Genomic DNA, 11,411 nt, shown 5'->3' on the forward strand with positions numbered 1-11,411 from the left:
AAGCCTTTTTTAGTCCAGCAATAACTACAATAACCACAAAAATCTAACATTTAAAAAATGCAAAATCTAACATCATACAAACCGTAATGTGACTGTAGAGACTACAACCTTGTAAAAACAACCTTGTAAAAACAGATAAATTATTAATATACATCTAGCAAAACATAATATAACATATACACCATTTAATAAGCTTATAAACTTTTACAAATGGAAAACAATATGCATCTCACATGATAGCATTGAAAGTTGTATATACGACATGCTCTTTTGAAAGGTTTATATTAATAGTCTATCTACTTTTAGCAAGTTGTAGTGCCTATAATCTCTACAAACTAAGTAAAGCTCATTGACTTATACAGCGAGCAAAGGATATGCATCTCCATGAGAACATTGAATGTTGTATATTCTAAATGCTCTTTTGTAATGTGTATACTAATAGCTTATATATTTTTATGAGGTTGTGCTCCTCATAATCTCCTCAATCTACAAAAAGCTCATTAACAATTACACTAGGCGAAGGATATATATTTTATAATAAAACATTGGATGTTGTGTATCCTAAATGCTTAGTTGCAAAGTGTATATCAATAGTCTATCTATTTTTACTAAGTCATAGTCCCATTAAAGGCCAATCCTACACGAAATCATCAGTTTATACAATATCAGAAATTTTACTCAGTCATAGTCCCATTAAAACCCAATCCTGCACTAAATCATCTAGTTTATACAATGTCATACTTCTGGCTGGTTATAAAAGTTAATAAACTTTTAAACTCAAAATAATTTATAGGAAAGTACTTTATATCATTATTATATAAATCATATAAAGCTGAAGCAAAATTAAAGAAAACTTAAACCTCGTTAATTCACCGTAATATTGACTAACGAAGCTGTCACGATCCCATCGAGATAATATATATAAAAGTAAAATTTAAAAAGAAACTTTACTAATGGCATGGATTATTTACCTTAACCCGTCCCCCGATTCAATCAAGGGCTTATGTATTCACGGTATTATTACCAGGTTATACTCCCGCGCTTATAACCAAACCTTAATCATGCATATATTTCTTTTACGCACATATCACTCAGCTGACCTAGTTCTATAAGGTTATTGGTGTAACTTTGGAGGTTTAAGTTTTAAGTTCCGAGTTGAAACATCACTGCATAAACACTTAACCAGCACCGGACAGGTGGGGACGGAGACTCAACCCATCTCACCTACCTTGGTGCCAGGTAGCATAAAACCATGTGAAGCCAGGTGACCGCTGTGGGTTCCGCGCCAGATTCTCCCGCTTGATTGAACGATGGAGATGCATTTCCTACATCGGACGGTTCCGGTTCACTCAAGGGTTTGGTGGTCAATACATATACCGCCAGGTTTTGTGATTTGGTTCATTTTTGCAACACTGATGAGACTGAGTGCACACCCAGCTCGGCGGCCCTCCTCTGCAACGCTTATAGAGTTTACCTTGCGGATTCAGGTATGATTCAACCTATGTTGCCATGTCCACTGGTTCTATCGTTCGGTTCTCATAATAGGTGAATGCATTACTTACCATTTCTGCAATCATTCGCTTGTGTTAACTGTCCATGATCAACTATAACGAAAATAGTAATGTGCAGGTGGTCCTTCTCGTCGGCCTCTTACCGCCCGCGGAAAGTGTTATGCTGGCTCAACGCATGCACAGGTATGCTTCCTCCCGGAAGTTAGATGACCTTCCTGCTATTTAAACAAGGTTTATACATAAGGATTGAGTTAGTGTCCATCTCTCGGCCGAGGAGAGTCTCATGGCGCACCCCGTCATGTGTCTCAGGTTCTGATTTTTCGTTCAAACCCTAGGTTCGAATTGCAGTCGGCCACTTCATGCCTGAGCCTGCATTTCGATTAACTTTCTTGGGTTTTAATAGAAGTTACTCTTGGCTTGTAAGCCTTTTGCTGCATGTACTTTTGGTTAATATTTACGGTCCTCGGACCTGGACTATTGCTGAGTCGAAGTGTATATTTATCAGAGTGTTCTCTGAATCTTTCGAAGGTTAATATAGATTCATTATTCCGCCGTTTTGGTATGCAGATGTTTAAATACCTGTTGGTTCTTATTCCTTCAATATGTATTGCTTACTGCACTCGTCGGGGTTAATGATATAACTGTGTTTGACATTTCCATTATTCTTTAATGAATATGCTGTTCACATTTTATGCTTTTTTGATCTGTTCCAGAGGCGGACATTGCCTTATATGCTATTGATTTTACCTTTGGATTAATGTGTTTTCAGTTTATTAATACTGAGTTAATGCTCTTACTCTGCTTAATAATGCGTCATACCCTATAGGGTTACTGAACAGGCAGATGCATCACTCTGCTACAGGGTATACTATGCAGATATATATTCTTGACTCACTATAGGGTTTAATGTGGACTTGTTTGCAAATGGTTCAGCAAAAGTTCAATATGCGTACTCCTGCTTATTTCATTACAGTTTTTATAGGTAATTTGGTATTGATACACTGTATGTATCGCTTCAGAGCACACGGCCGTTACACGACTGTGTTTACCTGGGTCGATACCTTACTCGATCTCCGGCTATGCTGTGTAAGGTCTTTTTTATAGTTGCCTCTAGAAATGTAACGGGATAACCCGATAATTGATTTCCTTCAGGCTTTAACTTATAAGATATATGCAACTGTGTGTCTGTGGTTCTTTCAGTTTGTAAATCTTATAACACATATGCACCCTCGACACCGGGGTCCATTATTTCTGGTTTATTTACTGCACAGACATCTATACTCACAGCACTGGAATGTTAAATTAGAAATCTCTACTGTTTGGTAGTTACGATGTTTCTATATCTTAGTCTCACTAGGCACCATGCCGTAACTGTAGAGTGCTGGTTCTACTACGGTTCATAACTGTCTTGTTCACAGCTGCTGTCTTTCAGAGTCCCACTAGGGTTTCATACTGTCATATATATATTAAATACCCTGAACTACTTACAGCAGATACATATGTATTTCACAGTTTAATGCTAATTCCCAGATGTCTGTAGAACTATACATACTAATCTGTTTTACCGACAACTACAGTTGTTTCTCTTTACATTTAACTAATGAAAAGAAACACAGGTACTCTGTCTATATATTTTCAGTACCCTGGTTACCATTGTCTAGCTTTATAAAAAGCTCATACCTGGTCAATCTGCTACAGGCGTCCTTACTCCAGAGGTTCACCTGCAATCAAACTTGCTCTTATCCTCCCAACCTTGAGATCCATGTCACGTTGGATTCTCCCCCCGAGCCGTCTTGCAGGCCTGCAACCCTCAACAAGACTCTAGCACCTGCGTGCTTGGGATATCTGGTCCTCACCAGACTTAACCCTCTGTTCTTTCTTTTTCTTTCTTGGATTTTCTCCTTTTCCTCCAGGTTCCTCTAGCACCTGCGTGCTTCGGTTATCTGGTCCTCACCAGACTTAACCCTCTGTTCTTTCTTTTCCTTTCTTGGATTTTCTACTTTTCCTCCAGGTTCTCGTTCCCCTCTTCTCATACTGCAATGGCTTTCTTTTAATTTGCATGCTCCCGCATCCCACGGTACCAGACGATCACCAATACAATTAACTGACTTGTTTTCTTGGTGCCACCTATCCCTAAAGCCTCGCAGTCTTTTTTCGGTGTCCCCCCATACCCAAGAGATCAGCTATATCTTTATTAAAGGGTGCGGTCGTTGGAGGGTAAGCTATCCCATGCTTATTCCACTATCTAAGCTTTTATGCCAATCAAGAATCAGTTTTTGTAACTGATATGTAACTTCTATTTATTTATTTACCATGAGTTATTTTAGGGATGTTACAGAAGCATTTTTCCGCTTAAAATACTAAAGGGAATTTTAGTGGTTCAACGAAACATTATACTATACCGAAAAAAAAGCCCTTTATTTTTCAACCAGAAGTTTTCGGTGGAATACGGAATCCTGTGCAAAACTGAAGGTGAACGCTGATATGTCAATAGCTCGAGGGAGGTCCGGAGAGCACTTAGCTACTAGGGCTTCATTAGATCCCATTGAAATTAAATTTTGAAACATAACATTGAAATTAAATTTTGTGTTCCATTTTCAATGTCCAATCTTTACTGGGGCATCGCTATTAAGTTCATTCCAAAAAAATTCAAAATTTTCTAGCCGGAGTGCTCAGTTTGAAATATTGAATGCGTGAGTGAAAGTGTACCTGCGTTAATTACGTCTGCACCAAAGGAGTCAGGGCGGTCTTGTCTCCAACCTGTATTAACTGCATAAGTACAACGAGCTTTTACCAACGAGCTTTTACCCTGCCGGAATAGTACCCTGCCGGTATAGGAAGGTGGTTGAGTCGCCTGGAATTAGCCTGGGATATACATGGTGCATGTTATGGGCATGGTAGGGTGGAGCTGCCGTGCATGCCCAGTCACATTAAATATTGTTTGCCATGTTCATGCCCATGCGAATGCAGAGATGCATTTCGGTTGACCAAATGTACTCTTAAGCGCCTTAAATACCCAATAGCTTAGGATTTATGGGTTTGCCCCCATAGTGTATCCAAAGTTTATATTTAACATATATGGATTTGGAAAATTGGGCTGTGTATTAAACATCCGTACTGCATAGGACCACGTCAAACCATAGTTACCAAGTTCATTAAACATCGGTACTGCACAGAACTAGTTCCAACCATACTTACCAAGTTCGGCCGTATTGAGCCAGACAATTCGCCGGTACGATTCGATTCGTGGAAAAATAGGTTTGACTTGATACGATACGCATTTGTTTCATCGGCCATAAGTTTATATTAAAATGAATGAAAAAGAATGCGCCGGTTCTGGGACCACTGAGGCACGTGATAAGGGTTAATAGTTATACCCTAAAGGCTATTCATTCAAGTGAAAGTGTTACAGTGAGCCGGCTAAACAACATATTCATATAAATGAAAAAGAATGCGCCGGTTCCGGGACCACTGAAGCACGTGATAAGGGTTAATAGTTATACCCTAAAGGCGATTCATTCAAGTGAAGGTGGTACAGTGAGCCGGCTAAACAACATATTCATATGAATGAAAAAGAATGCGCATATTCATATGAATGAAAAAGAATGTGCCGGTTCCGGGACCACTGAGGTACGTGATAAGGGTTAATAGTTATACCCTAAAGGCGATTCATTCAAGGGAAAGTGGTACAGTGAGCCGGCTAAACAACCATGAATATGCTATGGGGAGCATGGTAAACAACCATAGCGGCTCAAAAACAATAACATATCCTGCGTGAATTTTAAAGTAAAAAAATTAAGTAGGGATAGGAAAACAAATGAAAAACAACCGTTATAAAAAAATTGTGGTAGAAAATAAGAATGAAAAACAATAATTTGTATGTTAAAAAAATTATATATTAGAATATAAGCATTGTTATTATAAAATAAAGATGAAATGTAGTAGTTTCTATATTAAAAAATATAGAATTTAGAAATTTGTAATTAAATAATGGTAAATTTTTATTAAAAAACATATATTTTTATTAAAATATTGTAGAGAACCAAAAATTCACACTCAATACAACTCCATTAAACCCCTACTTACGATAAAAGTATTTGTGGCAAAACCATGGCAACTGTTGGTTATGGGTGGCCGGTTCCTCGGTCAAAACTGCAGCAGACCCCATTCTTTATACACCATTTTAATATTCAGAGCTGTGCATGGATCATCATACTTAAACCTGCAGAATGTACGGCAAGCAAACAAAGTGTGTCCAGCCTGATTCACACGCATAAGTGTCGTGATAAATGTGTAACCTCTTCCATCAAAAACCCAAACCTAAATTCCATTACCCCCTCCATCAGAACCCTAATCCTAAATTCCATTACGCTTTCCACACCACGCTGCCGTTTTGAATTCTGAACGTGTGAAGGTTTTTGCTGGTTGCATGTTTTTCTTCTTAACACCATCGTGCCATGGCCCTTTGAAGAAAGAACGTTACAGACACAGTAAATGTGTAAGTTTTTATTCATAACACAAAATGCCATTGTTTTTGTTTTTTTCTTCCGCAAAATTAATTTATGCTCTGTACAGATGGTTGACTCAAAGGTTACAGATGGTTGAGGCAAAGGTTGCGGAAAATGATGCAGAGCAGAGTTATGGACACTGAATGGGCAGAATTGAAAAGAATGGAGTGGGTATGTATGGCGGTCTGATTCATGTAACTTTTACAACATTTAAACCCTGATTCATGTAACTTTTAGAACATTTAAACCCTTTTCTCGAAATCAGGCTAGTTTATATAAATCAGTGATTGTGCCAATAATAAATGCCTTAGTTTACAAGGCAAACTGAAGGCATAGATGGCCAGTAGGATGTAGAAATGTTTTATAATCTTCCAGGTCAGGGGTTAGATCAGATGTTTGCATCATGCTGTTCAGTTGGCCTGTCTCCACTTGGCCTCACTCAATACTAAAATGACACAGCCCAACGAGCTTCTCTGATTTATTTTCTCGAGTTCTGTTTCGAAACTTTAACCTCACGCCCACTTTTTTTGATATTGCAGATATATGCCCCTGGCCGCATCGACGCGGAGCTATACCGATATCACTATCGAAACCAGCAGGAAATTTCCTTTCCACATGGCATCAGCCCTCAGTATGGTGGTTTTTAATTTAATTTTATGGTGGTTTTTAATTTTATGGTGGTATCCTGGTTTTTTGAGGGAGGGTTATTCAATTATGCTTCACTTTGTGAATATATTTATTTCTTTTGTACATGCCTTCAACAACAATTTATGATTTATCTATGATGTTGACGAGTTTGTTGAGGAAATTCTCAAATTAGTTATGAGATATTCATGGAATTGCTTTCTAAATAAATGTATTGTGAATAGGTAATGGAAAAAGATCACTTTTTAAATAAATTCTTATTGTGAATGGTTAGTGTGGAAAATATCACTTTTAAATAAACTGGTATTGTGATGCTTTTGTTTCATTAAATAATTAATTTAATTTTTGTTAAGGAATTTAGTTTATAATTAAATTAATATTAATATTATTATTATTATTATTATTATTGGTTTATAATTAAATTAATTTCATGTATGGCACTACTGAAAATCCTCCAGTTGACTTTGGATTAAAGCTTCCTTATATTTCACGTTTGGTTATATTTTATGCTTTTATTTCATTTATATTTATATTTATAAATTTCATGCTGGCTTGTATTTCATTTATATTTATAAAACATTGTTCATTGATATATTAGTGATTATTTATTTATGCATAATTTTTATATTTGATTTTATATTTAATTCAAATTTATTTAAATTAAAAATTATGAAATTGTTTATATAAAATTCAAACATAGTTTTATGTTTAATTCAAATATATTTAAATTAAAAGTATAAAATTGTTTATACTAAAATTCAAACATACTTTTAAAATTATCATGGGTTGAATTAATTTGGTCAAATATTTTTCAAATTACAGAAATGGATTAGCTGTAGCTGTAAATTTGACGTTATTGGAATGAACCCTCATCTTTTAAAAATTAGCTGTAAATTTGATGTTATTGGAATGAACCCTTCTCTTTTGTAGCTGTAAATTTGAACATATTATTGGAATGAACCCTTCTCTTTTGTAGCTGTAAATTTGAACATGTTATTGGAATGAACCCTCCTCTTTTAAAAATTCCTGTTATTTACCGTCATAGGAGTTGAAACAAAAATAAAGCTGCAATGCAAAGAAAAAAATAACGCTGCAATGCAAAGAAAAAACCACTGTCTAGATCTTATACTCGAGCATTAATAACGCTAGGACGAATTGCTGCAAATATTTATATTTATATTTATATTTATCCACTTTCGATTTCACGTATATTCCAAGGTTTAGTTCATCAGATTGTTTGTTACCACTCGCTCTCGCTCTGTGAAGATCTTCCGGCAGGGTGCTTTAAAATTTCATAAGGGAAAAAATAAACACAACGCGCTCTGTTTCTACGCCTACATCAGATATTTCATATGCAGGATTCCAACTAACTCTCGTTTTTGCACAGAATAGTTGGACGTGGACTTATTAAATGCTTCCACAGGACGACGAGTCTTTAAGCAAATACTCGAACTGGGTGCCGCAGAGCAGCAGGTGAATGTCGACTTGAATTAAATGATTCCATACAAGAGCGAAATGGGCATCTTCAACCAAATATTCGTTCTGGGTGTTCCACAGCAGCGTGCTTCTTACCATGCAAATCAATATTTCTATTTTTTAATTATTTATTTAAATAATAATAATATATATATATATATATATATATTTTTTTTTTTATATCGAATTTTTTATTTTCAAAAACCATTCTGATTTATTATGAATTATCCGCTCTCACACTAATCCTAGGTTTTTTTTATCAAAAACTTTGTTGCCCTGTAATGGCTAAATAAAACCTAGACTCAAAACTTGTTTAAACTAAATTCTGCAATTATGAATAAAATTTGTTGTTGATGAATAAAATTTCTTTCTTTTTTATAAATATTAAAACACATTTAATTTGGTAATTCAAAATTCAATAATCAAAATTTTACATGCCAATAGTAATGTTTTGAATAATTTTATTACCCTAATTGGTATTATTTTATTACCCTAATTGGTATCAGTATCATTAATACCATTAATTACAATAAGAATAAGATATATATGGAGCTATGCTGGATATACAATATATTATTGGATATCAATATATATGGAGCTCCATTAATGCTGGAGCAATACATTAGATTTGATTAAGATTATTGGATATCAATATATATGGAGCTATAACTCCATTAATGCTGGAGCAATACTCCATTAATGCTGGAGCAATACATTAGATTTGAGTACATTAATGCTGGAGCAATACATTAGATTTAATCAAGCATAAAATCTAAAGTTTGGCATATAGTGCCCCTTGCATTAATGGAGTTATAGCTCCATATATTCCATATATATTGGTTGCCAAGAACATTAATAAAATAAAATAAGAGTCTTCAATGAAGTTAATTTGCCAAGAACATTAATAAAATAAAATAAGAGTCTTCAATGAAGTTAATTTATTGTCCTAAATTCTATATCCAAAGTAATTTTATTGCGGTAATTGGCATCCCATTACTTAAAATAAAAACATTAATAAAACATTAATAAAAGTGTAGTGTTCAAAAAAAATATTTTTTAATAATCTGATGATCATTAATTACAATAAGAGCATTAAATAAATACAAAACATTAATAAAACATTAATAAAAGTGTAGTGTTCAAAAAAAATATTTTTTAATAATCTGATGATCATTAATTACAATAAGAGCATTAAATAAGAGTATTTAAAGAAGTATTTAGGCTACTAATTTAGCTAAAAATATTTTATAAAAAATATTTTAAAACAAAACTCTAAAAAATATTTTAAAACAAAACTCAAATTTATTATTTCTAAATTATAAAAGTATTTTATTTTTATAATCATGCATATTTGTATTATTAATATTTTATAAAAAATATTTTAAAACAAAACTCTAAAAAATATTTTTAAACAAAACTCAAATTTATTAAATTTATTATTTCTAAATTATAAAAGTATTTTATTTTTATAATCATGCATATTTGTATTATTATATTTGAGACCAAAAATTTAATCAAAGTAATTTTATTGCGGTAATTGGCATCCCATTACTTAAAATAAAAACATTAATAAAAGTGTAGTGTTCAAAAAAAATATTTTTTAATAATCTGATGATCATTAATTACAATAAGAGCATTAAATAAGAGTATTTAAAGAAGTATTTAGGCTACTAATTTAGCTAAAAATATTTTATAAAAAATATTTTAAAACAAAACTCTAAAAAATATTTTAAAACAAAACTCTAAAAAATATTTTAAAACAAAACTCTAAAAAATATTTTAAAACAAAATTCTATATTTTAAAACTAAATTATTAAAAGTATTTTATTTTTATAATCATGCATATTTGTATTATTATATTTGAGACCAAAAATTTAATCAATAAGAATGAACTATTTATGTTAATTTAGTTAAAAATATTAAAATTCTATTAAAAATATTTAATAAATAAGAGTATTTAAAGAAGTATTTAGGCTACTAATTTAGCTAAAAATATTTTAAAACAAAACTCAAATTTATTATTTCTAAATTATAAAAGTATTTTATTTTTATAATCATACATATTTGTATTATTATATTTGAGACCAAAAATTTAATCAATAAGAATGAACTATTTAGGTTAATTTAGTTAAAAATATTTAATAAAACAAAATTTTAATTTAGTAAAAAATATTAAAATTCTATTAAAAATATTTAATAAATAAGAGTATTTAAAGAAGTATTTAGGCTACTAATTTAGCTAAAAATATTTTATAAAAAATATTTTAAAACAAAACTCAAATTTATTATTTCTAAATTATAAAAGTATTTTATTTTTATAATCATGCATATTTGTATTATTATATTTGAGACCAAAAATTTAATCAATAAGAATGAACTATTTAGGTTAATTTAGTTAAAAATATTTAATAAAACAAAATTTTATTTTTATTAAATATTTAATAAATAAACTTTGAAAATGTTTATTTTGGTTAAGGACAAAAATATATGCTTAAACCAATTATGCTATTTTTACTAGACACTCATTGTAAGATTTCATTATATATCTTATTGGAGTTTTGATTGAGTTGTTAGAAAGTCAAATATAATCTTTGTATTCAAAATGAGTTTTTTTTTATTAAAAAGAACATCATAAAAAATTTGTGTCTAAGACATTTGTTTGAATGATGAGAATGTTTTCCATATAGGTGAAGTTCAAAACAATGATCTTTTAGGTAGCCAAATCTATTATAATGTTGGTATTTTAAAATATAAAGTGAATGTAGAAGAGGAGCAAGAGAAGATGGGTTTATGGGTTTTATTGAAGAAATCCAACGCTTTGAAACTGAAACTGGATTGGTTTGGAGTAGTGTTATGAAACCAACTCACAAAAGATAGAAAAGAGAGATGAATGCCTTAGAATTTAGCCTATTTGAGGGGGCAACTTCCTTTACATTACACAAATGAACAATATTTGGATGATACAAATGAAAAAACCTCATTTCTAAATTTAATCAATAAGAATGAACTATTTAGGTTAATTTAGTTAAAAATATTTAATAAAACAAAATTCTATTTTTATTAAATATTTAATAAAAAAACTTTAAAAATGTTTATTTTGGTTAAGGACAAAAATATATGCTTAAACCAATTATGCTATTTTTAATAGACACTCATTGTAAGATTTCATTATATATCTTATTGGAGTTTTGATTGAGTTGATTGAGTTGTTATATAGGAGGATAAACATATAAACATTAACTATTATTTTATTTAAAAACTCAATTTCTAA

General features: G+C 31.7%; 1 protein-coding gene across 2 annotated transcripts; it reads left to right on the forward strand.

The window, feature by feature from the left end:
* The first annotated feature begins 1,295 nt into the window (after positions 1-1,295).
* On the forward strand, positions 1,296-6,797 carry LOC149267179 (uncharacterized). Of its 2 annotated transcripts, XM_089431679.1 has the most exons (4): positions 1,296-1,487; positions 1,630-1,694; positions 6,087-6,190; positions 6,559-6,797. In XM_089431679.1, exons 1-3 carry the CDS (start codon positions 1,311-1,313, stop codon positions 6,160-6,162), a joined length of 318 nt encoding a protein of 105 aa, XP_089287805.1. In that variant the 5' UTR covers positions 1,296-1,310; the 3' UTR covers positions 6,163-6,190; positions 6,559-6,797. The 2 variants fall into 2 exon arrangements, with proteins under 2 accessions (XP_089287805.1, XP_089287813.1); XM_089431687.1 differs by lacking the exons at positions 6,087-6,190; positions 6,559-6,797 and adding an exon at positions 1,821-2,173.
* Positions 6,798-11,411: the final 4,614 nt, after the last annotated feature.

This window comes from Pinus tabuliformis, chromosome 6 (assembly GCF_031772625.1).
Source record: "Pinus tabuliformis cultivar Carrire ecotype Pingquan chromosome 6, CPIR1, whole genome shotgun sequence".
NCBI classification, from domain to species: Eukaryota; Viridiplantae; Streptophyta; class Pinopsida; order Pinales; family Pinaceae; genus Pinus; species Pinus tabuliformis.

Coding starts and splice junctions, on each gene's coding strand:
- LOC149267179 (XM_089431679.1), top strand. CDS start 1,311: ATGGAGATGCATTTCCTACATCGGACGGTTCCGGTTCACTCAAGGGTT. Junction 1,488..1,629: donor AGTTTACCTTGCGGATTCAG/GTATGATTCAAC, acceptor AGTAATGTGCAG/GTGGTCCTTCTCGTCGGCCT. Junction 1,695..6,086: donor CTGGCTCAACGCATGCACAG/GTATGCTTCCTC, acceptor TGCTCTGTACAG/ATGGTTGACTCAAAGGTTAC.